The 18,263-nt window shown below is 52.6% G+C and overlaps 7 protein-coding genes across 7 annotated transcripts; 4 read left to right on the plus strand and 3 right to left on the minus strand.

Moving 5' to 3' along the window:
• Positions 1-154: 154 nt before the first annotated feature.
• MSY001_0024 (uncharacterized protein) lies at positions 155-3,859 on the plus strand (the record flags this gene model as incomplete). Its single annotated transcript, XM_018884442.1, has 7 exons — positions 155-1,369; positions 1,553-1,644; positions 2,298-2,375; positions 2,455-2,488; positions 3,034-3,069; positions 3,245-3,352; positions 3,572-3,859. The coding sequence occupies 7 exons, from the start codon at positions 155-157 to the stop codon at positions 3,857-3,859; spliced, it is 1,851 nt and encodes a 616-aa protein (XP_018738674.1).
• Positions 3,860-3,868: 9 nt separating this feature from the next.
• On the minus strand, positions 3,869-6,043 carry MSY001_0025 (uncharacterized protein; the record flags this gene model as incomplete). The annotated part of the gene is made up of 1 exon (XM_018884553.1): positions 3,869-6,043. One exon carries the CDS (start codon positions 6,041-6,043, stop codon positions 3,869-3,871), a length of 2,175 nt encoding a protein of 724 aa, XP_018738675.1.
• Positions 6,044-7,727: 1,684 nt separating this feature from the next.
• On the plus strand, positions 7,728-9,733 carry MSY001_0026 (uncharacterized protein; the record flags this gene model as incomplete). The annotated part of the gene is made up of 2 exons (XM_018884664.1): positions 7,728-9,610; positions 9,682-9,733. 2 exons carry the CDS (start codon positions 7,728-7,730, stop codon positions 9,731-9,733), a joined length of 1,935 nt encoding a protein of 644 aa, XP_018738676.1.
• An 861-nt stretch (positions 9,734-10,594) lies between these two features.
• MSY001_0027 (uncharacterized protein) lies at positions 10,595-10,999 on the plus strand (the record flags this gene model as incomplete). Its single annotated transcript, XM_018884775.1, has 2 exons — positions 10,595-10,666; positions 10,697-10,999. 2 exons carry the CDS (start codon positions 10,595-10,597, stop codon positions 10,997-10,999), a joined length of 375 nt encoding a protein of 124 aa, XP_018738677.1.
• A 758-nt stretch (positions 11,000-11,757) lies between these two features.
• Positions 11,758-12,729, minus strand: MSY001_0028 (uncharacterized protein; the record flags this gene model as incomplete). The annotated part of the gene is made up of 1 exon (XM_018884886.1): positions 11,758-12,729. One exon carries the CDS (start codon positions 12,727-12,729, stop codon positions 11,758-11,760), a length of 972 nt encoding a protein of 323 aa, XP_018738678.1.
• Positions 12,730-13,134: 405 nt separating this feature from the next.
• Positions 13,135-14,791, plus strand: MSY001_0029 (uncharacterized protein; the record flags this gene model as incomplete). Its single annotated transcript, XM_018884997.1, has 3 exons — positions 13,135-13,238; positions 13,341-13,527; positions 13,631-14,791. 3 exons carry the CDS (start codon positions 13,135-13,137, stop codon positions 14,789-14,791), a joined length of 1,452 nt encoding a protein of 483 aa, XP_018738679.1.
• A 22-nt stretch (positions 14,792-14,813) lies between these two features.
• On the minus strand, positions 14,814-18,263 carry CHS7 (Class IV chitin synthase-like protein; the record flags this gene model as incomplete). The annotated part of the gene is made up of 1 exon (XM_018885108.1): positions 14,814-18,263. One exon carries the CDS (start codon positions 18,261-18,263, stop codon positions 14,814-14,816), a length of 3,450 nt encoding a protein of 1,149 aa, XP_018738680.1.

Raw genomic sequence — 18,263 nt, forward strand, 5'->3', positions numbered from 1 at the left:
GGCACAGGGCGTCAAGCGTATGCGTTGAGTGTGTCAGTGTGTGGAGGCAGTCGCCTGCAAAAACCTGCGCAGGCGTTGTATGCACAGGATAACCAGGCTGTGTACGTGGTGGAACATGCCTAGTCGAGAGGCACACAAAATACCGTCTGAGGCAATGCCTGCATCTAAAAAACTTCGTGTGGATACAACTGAGGCACAAGCTGCGAAGCGTGAGCGGAAGCGCATCCACAACCTGCAAAAAGCCTACGAGAAGCATGTAGCCAAACATGGCGACCCCCCACTCCTGTACGACATCAAAGAGATGCTGGGTGAAGAAAAGGTTGCTGAGATTCTTTCAAAAAATGAGGAGTTCAACCGCGTGGCACCCTTTGGTGAAGAAATCGTGGTTAAGATTGAGAGGCTCAGCTCTCATGGCGATGGCCTTGCCCGCACACCTCAGGGCGATCGTTTACTTGCGATTCCTTTTGCCTTGCCTGGAGAGGTTGTCAGTGTTTATCCATACGCAAGTGAGCGCCTTCATTTTAAGGCGCGCCTCGTCAATATCCTTGAGGCAAATACATCGCTGCGCCGCGACGACCTCGTCCAATGCCAGTATTTTGGACGCTGCGGCGGATGCCAGTACCAGATGATTCCCTACGAGAATCAAATGGAAATTAAGAAGGATGTTGTTGCCAATGCATTCCGTCACTACTCGAAGCTAGACTCGAGGCTGGTGCCCGATGTGCTGCCGACAATGGGCTCGCCTCAAACGATGCAGTATCGAACGAAATTAACACCTCACTTTGACATTCCTATGTCGCTGCGCAAGGGTTGTGCAGATCCGGAAGCATTATCCATCCCCATTGGCTTTGATGGCGCAACGACTGGGCGCGTCATGGACATCGAGGAGTGCCCCATTGGCACGCCTGTGTTGAATAAGGCCATGAAAAATGAGCGAGCTAAGGTGCGCGAAAACATTCAGTCGTATAAGAATGGTGCTACAATTTTGCTGCGTGACTCTTTGCCCAACTTAGAGGAGATACATGCACCATCCATCGCTGTGACGGACCACAAGGCCACCGTGTTCGAGCGTGTGGGCGACACATTGTTCTCTACGCCGGCCGGCGCATTTTTCCAGAACAACCGCTCCATTATCCCTCTGGTTATCGATTATATTCAGACTTACGTGGAAACGACAGAGACACCTCGCTACTTGGTGGACACCTATTGCGGCTCTGGTCTTTTCGCACTTACATTGGCTCCGCTCTTTAGTGAAGTGGCTGGTGTGGAAATCAGTGCAAGCTCTATTGAGTGTGCAGAGCACAATGCAAAGCTGAACCATGTGTCTAATGCTAAATTTTTGGCGGGCCAGGCCGAGAATATTTTTGCCGTACGTGGCGCGCTTCTGACCACAGAAAATTGCCTTCACGCCTGCTCAGACAACTGTGGTTATTGACCCCCCACGTCGGGGCTGTGATCAGGCGTTTTTGGACCAGCTCCTGGCACTACGTCCAAAGCACATTGTGTATGTGTCTTGCAATGTACACGTATGTATCAGCGTACTCATGTCTAGACGCAAGCACGCGATGTTGGTATCCTTCTTCGTGCATGCCCAAACTATCAAATCCAGAGTGTGCGCGGATTTGACTTTTTCCCACAGACCCAGTACGTTGAAACGGAGGTTGACACGACAGCCATGTTGAGGGAGTGTGTATATTGAAGTATGAAGAATAGTAGTTACCAAGGTAGCAGGCACAAAAAGCTCACGGTGATTATAAGGTTTCCGGCCATACTGAGCCATGAAAATGGTACACCGAGCAAGACATCAGTTAGTTGGACAATCACCGTCGTCAACAGACACGACATGGACGCCAGTACAGGGCCCCAAAGTGATAGGAGGATTGCGAAGCATCCATTAAAAATGACACCACACAAAACACTAATCGTAATCCAAGTTACAAGGATCCAGTTATCTGGCATCTGAAACGTCTCAAATCCAGTCAAATGTGCCATGAAAAGTGGGAACCAAAAGAGGAGAAATGTCGCGAGACCAATACCTGACATCATGGCCATGGCATGCACGCCAAAAGGTAACGATTGCTCTGCTTCAATTCTTGATTCTTCAGCATAGTCCTCCTCCTCAGGTAGCCTCTGGAAAGAACCATCGCTTCCATAGGGTATCGTAGTAAGCCGTTTGTAGAGTACCTCATATCCGGCCATGGACAGAGCACCAAGGAGAGAAAGTGCATTTCCATACAGGGCCGGGGACAAATGCAAAGTGCTGCTACTTGCTTCAGCACGCACGGCTGGTCGTGTAGTGCTTCCATAGGCGGACATGGCGACACCGAGAATCCCAAGGAGGACGGCCATCGCTTGCAGATAGGTCCAGTTTTCGTGTAGAAAATACACAGATAACACAAGCGCCCAGAGGCTAAACGTATTGTAAATGGCTGTGATGTTCGCCATGCTCGTCAGTGGTACTGCCAAGAACCAGCTGATAGACGGTACTGTAAGCGCTACTGTCAGCACCACCAATAGAGTACCCAGAGTTGCGAGCAAGTATAAATGCGATAAGGGCTCTGCGGTGTGCTTCCCCAAATAATAGCGCAACTGCTTATTTACATCGCGACGAAGCAGATCCATAACGTGCGCAGTCGGGTACTCTGAGAACATGTGCATGAGTCCCAACTGCAATGGCAGCAACACAACAAAGCTGCTGTGCGTCAGATACAACAGGAACAGTGGTTTTGTATATCCCATTTTCTGCTGTATATGCTGCATAGACTCGGTCTGAAGCGTGTATGCGAAGAGGATTAGAACGAAAGCGCCGATAGATTTGACTCCGCCCGGGAGGCGGCTTAGCATCGATCGCAGTCCGTGGGTCATAGGCGGAGTGGTGTCAAGACATGTGGAGACGTGCGGAGAGCCGTCAAAGATCGGTTCCTTCTGGCTGGGTTTCTGCAGCCATGCCAGATCCTTCTCTCCAGTCATCGGAACACCTACGAAGACGGGATTACGGGGATGATTTAGCTGCTATGCTTTCTCAGATTGCAGCCAGACGCCAAGCACTCTGCCCGACTGCCGAACTGCGTGAGTCATGGCAAATGCTGCTTGAAGGACTGTGTAAGCACAGTCCCGCACCTGAGCAAATTTGGTGCTTGGGTATTGGACCCTTTTCTCACCGTGCCTCTGTGTACCAATGGGCTCTCTTGCAGGAATTTCAGCATGCCCTTGAGGTAGGCACAGATTAGGTACTTACAAACAGGCCTACCACAACCGTTCGGTGCCTCTAACCGTGTATGACCCGCAATTTGAGTCGCGCGATATCGCGCTCGTAAAAGCACTTGGCGCACATCTACCACCAAGCAATGAGGTATGTAATCCAGCATTAATTTAGTGCGGCGCCTATGCATTCGAGCATCCTACACTGATTTATATGCCTCATTGCCCCAAGGAGCTTTATGAGGCGGTACTTAGAGCCAATTGGGACCGACAGCGGCTTCAGGCGCTTGTTCTTTGCGGAAATGAACTCGATATGTACTATCCACACGAAACTATCCCTTGCATTTCTCGCATTGCGTCTCATGTGCAGAGCTATCCCCTTCCTCCTATGCCGACGCATGTGCCGGGCGCCTTGAATGGCGCCGTCCAAGTCTTTTTTTCTTCTCTTGCCGACGTTCCATTGACTTCTAGCATCGAAGATTGGTCCTATCAACCTGCTCCTCGTAAGACACGTACGCGTGCGCGCCGTGCGCGGGGCACCGAACAGCATACATCGCAGCCGTTGAGCATCGACAATCCAGCGTTCTGGTGCCTGCCACCGACGGCACCGGTTGGTGAGGAAGTACTTACAACACCCGTGCCAGACGGGCCTATGTAAATATGTACATTATTCGACAAAAAGGACCGGTGCATGGTCAATCAAAACTAGATCAGTCAGTGGAAAAGACATACATTCGACAATGCGCGCATATCGAGGCGTCTCAAGCAGTTCTAGTGTAGGTTCAGGTGCACGCATAAGGGTCGCTGGCGTAAGCATATTGTACGCACGTCCAAAAACTAGGCCTAGATTGCGTGCATTCATGCGCGTCTGTAGTTGGTGCTGGTGAACGACCTTTAAGTGCAGGCACACACGCTTGAGTGTGGCGAGACGCACCGGCGACAGCCCTTCCAAAAGAGCTTGCATGGATGCAACAGCCGCGGGCGATTGGGCCAGGCGTTCCCCAAGTTCCATGAACTGCGAATACATGTCATACGAGATAAGTGGATCGGGCAATTTACGTAGGTATAGCTTGAGGACCCCAGCAATCACTGCGACGTCGTTAAACTCGTGGAGATCACACAAATCGAATGCTTTGCCGCTGTCAAACAGCTGCACGAGCTTGCGCTGAGCGTACGTACTGCCTGACTTGCGATACAGACCCTCATCCTGTAAACCGTTGGTCTCCACGGCCACAATGCACCAATCAACAAGGCGCGGAACAAGTGTATCGCCTTCGAGATGCACTTGCTCGTCCAGTGACCGCCCGATCATAGACGTACCCAGAGGACTCGGGACGCAATTGGGTATCGACGGCATGCGTCGGTGGCGTTGGCCCTCCGCGGCCCCCGCCGGAGCACGCCTCAACGATCCGATCGGTGACGTTCCCTCCAAAGAGGCGCGTCCCATGCTCGTGGCATCCTTCGGAGGCACCGGTGGGGAAATTGTGGGGACATTCCTAGATTTACCAATCTCGTGTGCAGGCAATAGCAACGTTTCTCCAAGCGCTGCCAGTTCAGGGGTGAGCAACTTCGGCTTGATCCACCGGAACTTGCGTGGCGGAGGCAGTGGTGGTAGCGACTGCTCTAGACGCGAAGTAGATGGCGCTAGACTTGGCTGCGGCAGAGACGTAGACGTGACGTTAGCAGGGTGAGACAATTTCGAAGGTGCCTGCCTAGGCTCCGACACAGACGTCTGAATCAGGGCAGGCTCTGCCACAGCATGGTTTAGAGGCACCGCTGCTTCTGATGTAGAGGTCGAACCCTGGTTTAAAGAGAGGCCTGGACTGGGAGAAGGTGATGACGCACTCAAACTCTGGCCTGGTGTGATGAGCGACGTAGCTGACGAGGTAGGAGGCGTCGATGCCAACGGCTGTGCATTGTCCGCGAGCGGCTGCTTCGATATGCTCGCCTTTCGCGCGCGAGTTTCCAGTTCTGCCACCTGGACCGTAAGTTCGTCGACATGTTGCGCCAACAGCTGCGATTCGTTCATCAATGTGCTGCGGACATTTAACAAGGGCCGAAGCTCCTGTCGCAAACTCTGCTGCATAATGGCCAATGACTCGAGCTCCTTGCGATATTCTGCCTTCACAGTGTCGAGGTGTGCACGTAGCGATTCCAGAGCATTGTCAACTCTCGCGTGCACGGAAGACGAATGAGCCGGCATGTGCTCGTTAATGCTTTGTACACCCAACAATTCGGCCAACGCAATATGGCGTTGAATTTCGAGCTGCGTAATTTCGTCAAGGATCTGTTGTCTGGCTCCCTCAAGGCCACCGGTCGTCCAAGTACCAGTGGTTGGCCCAGATTGGGTACTATCGCCATCAATAAGCGGAGACGCTTCGTTGCTGTGGTTGGGAAGGGACGTAGAGAGCGCCGAACTACTGCGGAAGTTCCAACTCTGCTCATGGCGCCTTGTGAATTCTGGTGTAGCGATCAGAGCCTCGAATTCGCTGTCATACAGAGAAAGGTTCTTCAAGATTTCAGACTCAGATACAGAACCAGGTCGGTTCCATAAATCATGCAGCGCACTGGAGGCAGAACGGTTCTTTCTTTGTATAGGCGTTTCGTAGCCTGGTGAATTATTCGAATATGCTTGAAGGATTTCAGAATGAATCACATCAGAAAGTCGTTGCTGAGTTTCAGCACAGAAAGCAGTATCCGAGCTAGCATCTTGGGACCCATTAGTTGCAGCAGAGGGAAGAGATTGTGGCTCAGAGGACGTTATGACATCATTTTCAGAAGCATCCGCATCGGACTCCAAAGAGGCAGCGGGCTTCACTGGTGACGCAGGGGACTCGATCATTGCCTTGGATATGACATCATCTAGCGACCGCAGTGGAGCCTCTTCGGCTTCAAGAGCATATGTGTCCGGTACAGCCCCACTTACAGTATGGGAGCGCTTGTGTCGCGTACGAATCGGTTCGTTGGAATCCAGCAAAGGACTTGAGTGTGCATTGTGCAGATCGTAAGACCCTACATCACGGTGACTAGTCTCTGTAGAGGCCTGTTTGGGTGATGATGGCGCCGAAGCAGCTCGCACAGTGGGTTCACGAGGGGAAAGTGAGTCAACTGGGGGTTGCTGGCAATCTTGACAGTGAATAGCGCCACCATCCACGCGTGCAAAAACATTTGAGGTTATCGGCATGCCGCAAAGATTACAAGCAAAACACTCCAAATGGTAGGGATCCTTGTCACAAAGGATAACTTCCTCAGTAATAGGTTTTTGACAGGCGAAGCATTGAAAGGTACATGCATCGCACATGGGCTGTGAGCCAACAAGCAAGACATTTTCACTCTTGTAGGATACTGGGCGACCACATGTGATACACGTAAAGCATTGGATATGCCAGTAGCTATCAGCCATATGTACGATACCCTGACCAGCCTCCTCCTCACTGATGGTCATGTCGCATGCCTCACAGCAGATAGAGTTTGGCCGGCCCACATCTTCAACAGATATTTCTGGAGGTATCGGAGTTTCCATGTCCCACGTATGTTTATTGCTCCAGCCCGCGCTCCGCACGAACGAGGACGGAGCGGCCGATGGCTAGTGTGCGCCACGTTGGCCGAGGCGAGCTGCGGGGGGCTGTGACCGTGCGCCTCCTGCTGACACAAAGTATGTCAGCATGAAGATCAGAAAGCGGCCCCTCTCGGCCGAACAAACTGGTCGACGCGGCTTGTGGGGCCGCCGCCCGCGTGGCAAAGGGTCGCCGCAATCGCCGCCCGCCGGAGTGCTTCTTCTACAGTTACCGAACGCATTGCTCGCGTGTCGCTGCGCTGCGTCCCCTGCCTGTCTCAACGAGTGAGATAGGCTTATTTCCTTCGGCTTTACACTCACTAGATCTGTCTGCCGCGTGCGCAAGGAACGCTAGACGGTCCGCGCACGAGGCAGCTTCCCAATGGACCCATACCTCGCGGCTTTTAGTACCCCACGCGGCGGTGTCGCTACCCGCGACCCGCCGCGCGATACCTCGCCTGCCGTGGGCAGTGCCCTGCCTCCTGATGCCCGGGTAGTCGGCAGCCGAGCGGGCATTGCTGTTCCGACCAACAAAGCTCGAGCACCGGGGGCTCAGCGTGCCACTATGCTTGAACAAGAGAGCGATAGCGGCGCTGTATCGCTCAGCAGTAGTCCATCTGCAAGACGCACAGGTGGCATCACAGAAACTGTACAAGAGGCATGTGCACATGCCATGGCAAAACATCAGTGCCTTATACACGTTATGCCTAGTGGTGAAGGGGACGTGGGTGTCGCACCCGGGTCATCCCATCATCCACAAGCAAGTGCCACCCCTCTATCGCACTCTCCATCCACTACGCCTACTGCACCACGATCAGATTCCCCTGATGCGCCTGCACAGACAGGTGCCGTGCCAACTCTTTTGCGCAATGTGCCCCGTCTAACGGTGAGTTTGTGTGGAACCCAAGCGCAAGTCAATGAAGCCAAGAGTGAGCTTCTATCGACACTGCCAACTGCTTGGCAACTACAAATGCATGTGCCATGGGCTGATGTAATGGATTCATCAAACGATGCGCACGCCCGGCTCAAGCCCAATGTGCGTGCGCGTTTTGATGATATCATGCAACAATCCGGTACGACCCTTGTGGCGTCTCCGTTGGAGGCCCAAGAAATTGAGACATGTGCTGGAATGGCAAAGCGTCGCAACATCCTTTTAACTATCACCGGCGGTGTGGAAGCTATTGAGTATGCGCGTGTCCAGGTGCTCGTTTTTCTGGACGAACTCAATGAAATCTACATTGACAGCATCGAAATTGATCGCAAGCTTCTGCATGTGGGAGCTGGACGCAAACGTGCTGCCATTCAAGCGATTGAGCGCGAGTCGGGAGCGTGGATTTACCTGCCGATGCCATTTGCGGGTGTGCTACAGAGCAAAGTGCCACCCACCGTATCACAGCGTCGCAATACCGTGTTTATTGCTGGAGCTTCCGGGGCTGTTGAGCGTGCCAAGGATGCTCTCAATGCACTTGCAAGCAAGGGGCGCAATCTTGTGATGCGCCAAGTCTCTCTGATGCCGCGTAAAATCGACTGGCTGCTTCAAGAGCGACTCGAGGCACTCCGTGAACTAATGCTTGACAACAGCACGTACTTGGAGTTCCCGCCTATGGGTAGTCAGCAGAGCCAGGTATCCGTGTATGGTGCATCTCGTGTGGACGTGGAGCGCAGCATCCGAATTCTGATGCAGCTTGTATCTCCCTACTATGTGGCAACTTTGTGGTTGCTTCCTGGTCTATATGACAGCGTGGGTCTATCCAAAGCTGACTCACGCAACATTGCCTCACTGCTCTCGTCAGCCAGTGCAGCCTCTGGTGCGGAGATGTCGTTCCAGGGTCAATGCTTTGAAATGTGTGGTACCGACACCGAGGTACGCGCTGCTTTGCGTCACCTTATGCGCCAAACTGTTCTTAAGCACTATATGGGTGACGTGCGCTTCCAACTTGAGCTTGCCACAGACCATCGCGAGTTTATTAGCGGCAAGAAAAATGGAAAAATTAACAAGATCATGGAGGGCTGCGGTGTTCGTATCCGCTTTGAGCCATTCAACGACTACAATTTCTTGATCGATGTGCTTGGTCGCGAGCCTGAAGCAGCACTGCAGGGTCTTAGTCAATTGCAAGAAGAACTGCCAGCCGAAATGTCGTTCCATGTGCCTGAAGCTTACCACAAGCGGATTATTGGTGTGGGTGGCAAGAATATCCAACGTATCATGAAAAAGTTTGGCGTTTATGTCAAATTTTCGAATGCTGAGGAGTTCGCTGCACTGGGAGGGTACATTGACAATGACGACAATGTAATTGCCCGTACTCCGTCTAAGAATGCCCCTAACCTAGAGAATCTCAAGAACTCTGTCATGGAGCTTGTCAGTCCGAAGGACAAGGATTTCGTTACGGAGACTCTCTCGGTACCGCGCAAGTTCCATCGTGTCCTTTTGAGTGAGAATGTCATTGCCGAAGTTGAACATCGCACGCGCTGCTCCATCCGATTTGCGCGCAAGGAGTCGGGCCAGGATACGGTTCTTATCTTTGGCCCTGAGTCACAAGTTGCTGTGGCTGCTCAACTTCTCCTACAGCACGTTCCCTTGGACGTGGAAATGACAGTGTCTCACTCGTTTGAACTGGGGGCCATGCTCGAGTCGCCTGACTATGTCGCTTTGGTGGAGCGCATGCAGAAGGAGCTGGGCATCACCCTGGAAGCAAAGCCGCGTCACAAGAATACGACGGGCGAATGTGTATTCCAGCTATCGTTGAGTCAATCAAACGCGAACCTGCTTCCTGTCGCGAAGGACATGCTGGAAGAATTGTGCACAAAGCACAATGTATTGCTGCATGCTCCTGTGACACCTGCCAGTGAACCGTACAATGCACCGATGCCTCCATTCTCCATGTCGCGCTTTTCACCGTCCAAGACTGACTCAGGTGAGTCAGTAGCGGACAAGCCACCACCCCCTTCTACGAAGGATCTCAAGGCACTCTTTGACCAACCTAGTGGGACTGTACCGGAGGTCTTTGAGCAAGGGACTAATACCCCATTCATGTCGCCATTTTATACCCCTGGGTATTCTGATGCCGGTGGCTTGTCGGCTCAAGTCTGGGGCGCACCACTTCCTTCGCTGCAAGACATGGGCAGCCTCCCAAGCAAGCCCAGTATGTTCAGCCCCTTCTCCTCCGGGCCGATACCATTCCCTTTCCAACCTACAGACTTGGCATTGGGCAATACTGAGTCAGGACGCGCGCCGGGCACTACGCCTTTCCATCCTTCGAATATGCTCCCTCGTTCAGATGTGATGACCAGTCTACCGGGCAGTATGGATGTGGGTGCTTTCGCGCCACACCCGATTGCTCGCTCCCCTCTGAACATGCGGTCTTCTGCAGAGATGGGCAATGACATGGACAGCTTCCATCCCATTAGTGACCCTACGCCTCGGTCGAATTTGTCTATGATGGGACCTCCGGGTAGCGCACCTGCCCCTCGAAGCTCGACTTTATCTATGCCGCGCAGCTCCATCTCAGCTGGAGCACCTTCAGATACCATGGATGAAGTCACACGCGTCTTGGCACAAATTGCTTTCGACAAGCAATGAAATGCATCGGAGTCATTCGCCGATGCAACAATCATACCAGCTGTGGCAGGATGACTACCTGTTGGGATTAATTCGTTTCTGCTTCTACTTCTTGACCTAGTTGCTAGGTACGCCTGCAACCGATTCCTATAGATCCCCTACTAGCTCTCTAAGTGCCTGTTTTGATTCCACGGGGCTGGCCGCATGATGGAGTAAAGTGCACGTGATTCAACAAAAAGCGACCGTCGGTCGTCAACTTGACCTCGGTCTGAACGAGGATGAATGAAGACCGTGAGGCTGCGCGACTTTGGCGCATCAACCGCACTATCCACGAGCTTGTAGCGGACAGAGTATGTTGAATCATACTCACAAACCTTTAGGGATATGAGGTTTCTGCGGAGGAGATCAATGTGGATCTAGACACATTTAAGGCAGAGATGTGCTCTAACGGCATAGTGGACCGCAACCGCCTGAACTTTTTTACACAGCATCGCGATCGACCTGAAGAACGTCTTTTTATTTTTTACTCTACGGAACGAAATGTGGGCGTAAAGACAATGCGTCAATTTATCAACATCTTGGAGGAAAAGAATATTACGCGTGGCATCATCATCTGGAGCGACAAAATGACAAGCGCTGCTAAAAAGGTCGGTCATATGGTTTCCTTACCATCAGGTTATTGATGCAATGAGGACGCAGCTTGTTCTGGAGGACTTCGAGGAAGCGTTTCTCCTTGTCAACATCACACATCACCAGCTCGTCCCTAAACACGAGGTTCTTACACGAGAGGAGAAAGAAGCTCTTCTTAATCGCTAGTATGTGTGGCGAATTACTTACGAGAAGTCGACTTAAGGATTCGCAGCTTCCTCGCATCCAACAAAGTGACCCTGTGGCTCGATACTTTGGTTTAACTCGTGGCCAAGTGGTAAAAATTACTAGACGTAAGTTTCATGCAGTTGATAACTAACTCATTAGCATCCGAGACAAGTGGTCGCTACTGCTCCTACCGGATTTGCATGTAAACCATAGTATTTTGTCGGCAATAATATCCTAAGAAAAATTGCAGATATTAAGCAATAATAAAAACGGTAGTATTTTTATCTTGTATGCACTTCCAGGGTATCCAAAAAGTTGTGGACAGCGGAGTACTATGCAAATTTAAGCATCAGATATAATGCTGCCAAAAAAGACGACCCATACTGGAATCGAACCAGTGACCTTAGAGTTTTGTAGTCGTTCAACCGACCAGTTTAACAGCTCCACGTGCTAACCACTGTACCAATGGGTCTAGCTGTCGGATATGGTCGAATATTGTATTATATATACCCATTTATAAAGAAATGATATTGTCAACGCTTCACACCAGACTTTACCGAAGAACCTAGAAGACAACCTATTGATAAGCTACGAGTCAATTCTGTCAAGACATAAGATTTTGCATTTAAAACTTGAAAACCTGCTCAGCCTTGAAGCCAAGTTCAGAGAGAACGCCTTGCAGCTCACCCTGCTTGAGGCCGTCCTTAGGACCAGCAAGCGCCTTCACCATAGGCGGAGGACCACACACGAAAATCTTGGCCTTGTTGCCCTTGTCAGCACCAGGGAAGTACTTTTGGATAGCTTCCTTGCCCACGTAGCCCTTCTCAGCCTGAACGCCCTTCGAAACCTCGTCAAGGAAGTAGACAATCTTGAAACGGTCGTCGTTCTTCAGAGCATCAAACTTCTCGCGCAGGAGAATATCCGCTTCCGTCTTGTTACCGTATAGCAAAGTCACCTTCGTCTTGTCTCGAGGGTTCGACGAGATTTCTTGGATCAGTTGCCACATAGGAGTGATGCCCGAGCCGGCGGCAACCAGACCAATCTCCTCAAACTCGTTGGCCTTGTAAGGATGCTTAGGAATAGGACCCTTGAAGCGAATCACATCGCCGACCTTAAGTGACTTGAGGTGCTGAGTCATGTTGCCCTGAGGGTAGTGCTTGACGAGAAGCACAATCTCACCCTTGTCTGTCGGAGGGTTCACGGGGGTGTAAGGGCGGATCACCGGCTTGCCATCCTTGTCCTTGGGCTCCTCATCAGCGCCACGAACGACCAGAGCCGAGGCGGTGAACATACCCGACTGCTTGTTGTTGGGAAGCTCGAACACGTAGAAGGACGAGTCGTGGTTGTAGGGGCGAACCTCCTTCAGCTTCAGAGGACGGAACTCCTCACTGGAAAGGGCAACATCGGAGCCGGAGTCGGCATGAATCTGTTGGAGCTTCGAACGAATGTCACCCTGGAAACCACCCGTAGCGTACCAAGCGCCGATACCGGCCAGGCCGCCTAGGGACAGGTAAAGGCTAACATTCGATGAGGCCTTGGAAGTCGTACGCGACGAAAACGTGCGAAGCTGCGGAGCAGGGCGAACAGCCTGCTTCATCGACGAACGAACAGCATTCAGAGAAGGGGTGCAGCGAGTAGTGCGGAACATGATCGTTGAGAGTAACTTATCTAGCCAGCCTTGTCCCGAAAGGTGAACCGTTCGCAGCTTTAGTAAATACTACTCATAGTGCATATGCACGACGGGCGTTTCCACTTACACCGTGAACATGTCAGGGCGTGGGCGTGGACGTGGACGTGGCGCATATTATCGTGCCAAGTATGGCGGCGGTGGTCGGGGTCGAGCCCACGGAGATTTCATTTCTAGGGATGGAAATACTTCTTCAGAGAAGCGATCGCGAACGATACGAGGTCTGTTGTTTGCGCTGACGAAACAGGCAACCAGGAAGAGTTAGCGGCCTGGCTATATGCACATGACAATGGTCCCTATCCGGTCTACCATGATATGGAGGGAACATGGACATTTGACGGATTTACATTCACGCTGGATCATGCGCAAGCCGATCCCTATGCGTCTCCGAGCAAAGCTCGCGTCAAGGTGGCGCACTCGTACGCGCAATTCCCGGTTGAGCTATGTGATACGGCCTTGCGACGAACTGCGTTGGCTGACTACTTACTTCGTTCGCTTTACGATGTATGCACGTCGAAAAGCTATGACGAAAAGCTGCAAGGAGGTGGCTGGTCGGGTGCAAAGGGCGGACAAATCCAGGTCGACGTGCCTGGACAACAGGTGCTGGAGCGCACGGCCGTGATAATTGATGAAGAAGGCGTCGAGGTGCGTCTTGCCCTTGGACTTCCAGCGCGTGGACGCAGTATCATGGGACGTTTAGCGGCAACAGTGTGTGCGTATTTTAATTCTTACCACAGTGTGTGAAAATATCCCTCACATGGTGCAGCACGCATTGCTGTACTCCAGCCATAACTCCACACACTTGGCGCAGCATGTCCATGCAGTAGAGGACCAAGAAGCTTTACGAGACCTACTTCCTCAGCATGGTCTCGTCGCCTTTGTGCCGAATGGGGCTCTGCTGCCCCGAGCAAGTGGTGCGTCGGACCAGCCACTGCAAGGCTGCGTACCGTTTGCAAGCCCGCCCTCTTTGCAAGTCACGCTGCCTCTGCCACACAAGGGCTCGATCTCTGGAATGGGACTGCGTCAAGGTCAGTTGTGTGTGTGTGTGGGTGGTGGCTTTCATGGCAAGTCGACTTTCCTAGCCGCCCTAGCGCTGGGCGCCTACAATCATGTACCAGGTGATGGACGTGAGTTCGTGTGCACAACAGAGCAAGTGGTCTCGATTCGCTCCGAGGATGGGCGCTCCATTCAGCATGTGGACATTTCGCCCTTCATCAAGAATCTGCCTAATAAAGGCAACACGACGTCATTTTGTACAACCAATGCATCAGGAAGTACCTCGTGTGCTGCATCTCTCATGGAAGCACTTGAGATTGATGCAGAGCTCCTCATCTTGGACGAAGACACTGTGGCCTCCAACTTTTTGGTGCGTGATCGCACTATGCAGGCGCTCGTGCCCAATGAACCAATTACTCCGCTTGTGGCGCAAGTGCGCTCTTTGGTGGACACCACGGGTGTTGCGTTAGTGCTAGTTTGTGGCTCGTCCAGTGCGTTTTTGCCAAATGCGGATACGGTGCTGCAAATGGACTGCTATGAGATGAAGGACGTGACGCAAAAAGCGCAACAATTGTGCAAGACCCTTTCAAAGGAGCAGTGGCCCGTTACTATGACATCGTTCCGTGCTCCCGCTCCACGGGAGCTGCAGCTACCGTTACCAGGCGGCAAGACCGCAACGCGCCATCGGAGTGTGATTCATATCGGCGATGACGCACTGAATCTGTATGCAGTGCCACAGCTGGTGCATGCCAGTCAAACGAGAGCGATTGAGACGCTTCTCCGACGCTGGGCAGGTGCAGTGCCGCACAGTGTCAGATTAAAGGCATTAATTGATTCAGTGTCCGGTGAGTGGGACCGGCAAGGCATGTACTACTTGCAAGATAAGCATCTCGACGGCTTCCTTGCGCGCCCTCGCAAGATCGACTTGGCACAGGCTCTGAACCGAATGAGACACGTCTCATGGCGCACAATATAACACATAGGTCACCGCCTTATTTTTAATGAGAGTCGTACGGGCGTTCCACACGATGTCCTATCGAGCGGTTGCGAGCATGAGACGCATGACCGTCTCCAATTGCAGAGGATGTCGCCGGCAGGCCATCGCCAAGGACTCGGACAGGCGAAGCATCGTTGGGTAGCAGCGTGCCCATGTCAACCGAGGTGCGTGACTGCCCCAAAGGATTGTCATCGTCGTTCAGTGAAACATTTGAGTGATTTGGGACGCTGATAAATGGTCCACGCACGTTGGGGCGCAGATACTTGTCATCCTCGTCATCGTCCCAGCCATCCTGGAGCATGTTCTCCATGTCGCCTTCTTCCACCAGGCGCACTGGCATGAGCGCCGAGACCGGGCGCCCCGCATGTATGAGATTGGGCACAGGTTCGTTCTCGTCATACGCTCCAATTTGGTCTCCCCAGCGATCCTCATCGCCAGAGGCTGAGCGCTCAACGACAGGGGTCTTACCGGGTACTATCGGCTGCAGCCGCTCCGGCACGGAGGAAGTCTCCGTGTCGTTATAGAAGGTCGAGCCAAATTGCTGCGTCATTTCCTCGCGCCGCCGGGCATCGCGTCCTTGCTTGCGAATTCGCGAGCGCTCCCACTCTGACCACAGACGCATCGGCACATGCAGAGAAGCATTATATCCTTCTTCGTCGATACCGTGACTTTCTCCTCGCGTCTCGCCCTCGACTTTGCGGGTGGCACCCCATGTAAAATCGTCAAAGTGCCAGAATGAATACGCAGGGAGAATCAAGTTCCATACAGGTAGGAAGATGAGATAAATAATGAGCCAAATGACCATCTGGGGACGGAATCGAATAACCGTAATGACCACACCGGGTAGGAATAAGACACAGATAAGCATGATCAGCGGTATAGCGGAAGTAAAGTCGTGTGGGGGGTTGACGATCGAGGACACAATCAAATAGTACGTGAGACTGATGGCAACAGGAAGTACAAGTGTGCCGATCAAATCCATGAACACCACAAATTGCATCGAGAAGCAAAAGGTACCGCACAGATCACGTACGAGCATAAGCTCCATAAGGTTATGGACCGTCGAGTTGATCCAGCGTCGCCGCTGCGAGAGAAGCGTCCAGAACTTGGTAGGTACCTCCGTATGGCACACGGCTTGGGAAACAAAGACCATGCGGCGATGGGGAAAGGTACGCAACATAAGCGTACTGAGGAAACGATCTTCACCCAAAAGCAGCAGGTTCTTCTGGTGCAGTGTCGTCACAGTGGATTGACTGTACTCCCGTGTAATCTCCGGTTTAACAAGCACAGGAATCCAGTCTTGAAACCCAGGCTTGCGAGCCTTGATACGATACATACTGAAACAGCCCGGCAAACATGTGACACCACCAAAGACCGCCTCGAACGCTTTGACCTGGTGGTGTGAGATGAAATACTCAAACACCTGGATCGCCGTCACCCAGCTCTCTGCCTTGTTCTCGATTCGAGTCTCGCCGCAGGCGCCCATGATGCGGTGATCGTTCAGCATAGCATTGCATAGACTGCGCATCGACGGAGGGTGCACCTTCGTGTCGGCATCCACCATGAGACACAACTCGAAAAAGTCTGGAGTAACACCCATAAGCGCGTGACACTTGCGGAAGAGATCGTAGTCCAATGGTGTCATCAAATCGTTGTAGGTCACACGCTGCAAAAAGTTGAGCAGGATCATCTGCGAGTCGCGCTTACCCCTGTTGCCCGGCTTTTTATCGTTCACATCTTCCGGTAGGCCACACTTGGCCACCACAATCATAGGTACAGCCTCCCCACCCGATGGGTGCAAGTAGTGGCCCGCATAAACAAGTGCCTTGTTATGCGCTTTGCGTCCCGAAGCCACAGAGCGGTAACTCATCGGCATAGGCGTGCCGAAACGAGGGTCCGGACTAAGAAGACTGACACAAATATCAGGAGTGCTCATCGTCTCTCCAGCTCCTGTAACCATACCATCAGCCACGACAAAGATGAGCTTGCGGCTGGCTGGATATTCTGTAGCACTCAGAGAGGATAGAGTTGCAGAGATGCCACCCATTCCTTCCGAATAACACGTCACCAGACAGATAACGTAGGGCTCATTGCCAATATCTTCGGCTGTCATAGAGGAGGGAAGACCGGACATGGAATCCTCCAACTTTTCGGGTACAATAAGACGAGACGCTCGGACCCTCTTGGCAGCCCAGGGAGCCATCCCATCGGCATTGTTCGGTGCAGCATCGGCTGGCATGATAAGATGTGAGATGGGACGCGGACGCTTAGAGCCAACAGCCGACATCTTACCCGGCACGGGCGGTGTGCTGGCCATGCGATTGGAACCGACCCATGCATACCAAATGGCCATCAGGGTACGCGCCAGCACTAAGCCAAGAATGACAGTTAGCGATACATAAAGAACCAGCTCAGCGACAAAGCAGCCCGCTGTCTTGTAGTTGACACGCCCAGCCATGTACCGTTGTTTTAGGCACGGAATCGCATCTGTGCCTTCTCTCGTATCAGCAAAAGCACGCGTAGCATCCGGGCTTTGGACATGCGCTTGGCTGAAGTGCTGCCGGATTGTAGCATCGACGACATCGCCCTGAATAGGTTGAGGATTGTAGGCCATATACGCGTTCATATTTAGTACGTATCCATCAATCGTGAGCAGCTGGCCCTTACTCCTCACCACATCCTCCCAGTCATACCCAATGTCTTTGTGCTTGGGGGTCAGTGACAGGCGCTGGACTGTTTGATTGTTCAGGGATGCAATACATTCGGCGCGCTTTCCGTTCACGTCAACACACCCTTGCCATTGTGAGTAACGACCAGAAAGTCCCGCACACTGGTCGTACTGACGTCTGCTACTGTCGAGAAGCGGTGTTATGTCCAAGCCTGGCTGCGCCGACAGCGCTGGGTATATATCTGGCTGCTGAAACTTTGCTTGGTCGGCATTGTATGCAATACCTTGGATACCCACCATTGCCTGAGCCCGCTTGACATTTACAAACACTTCGCGAACATCATCAGGGCAGAGTGTGCGCTGTAACCCAACTGTAATGAAGGCAATAACAGCACCCAGTGCCAAAGCAAAAAGCACCAGTGTGACCTTCTCACGCCATGCTTGACGGACTTCGGTATTGTGAAAACCCAAGAGGGAAAGCACGGGGGGAGGGGCCCAAAATGTGCAAACGATTGCCAGATAATGCCACCACAACCGGTACCACGGCGGAGGACGATGCTCGGAAAACGGATCGTCCGGCTCGCCGTCAGGATTTAGCAGAGGTGTGCGCTGATGCCCGCGCTCTGGCCGGCTCATTGTGGGACGACGAATCAGCGTCGGTCGACGCAGCGGCGGAGGCTGGCCAGAGGGTACCGAAATGGCTGTCTCATCCCCAAATGTAACCCCTGGCCGCCGAATAAAGGATTTGGCTGTATCCTTGTTGCGGTTAAGCTGCGAAAGCAT

The sequence above is a fragment of the Malassezia sympodialis genome, genomic scaffold (genome assembly GCF_000349305.1).
Source record: "Malassezia sympodialis ATCC 42132 genomic scaffold, msy_sf_1, whole genome shotgun sequence".
In the NCBI taxonomy this organism is placed as follows: domain Eukaryota; kingdom Fungi; phylum Basidiomycota; class Malasseziomycetes; order Malasseziales; family Malasseziaceae; genus Malassezia; species Malassezia sympodialis.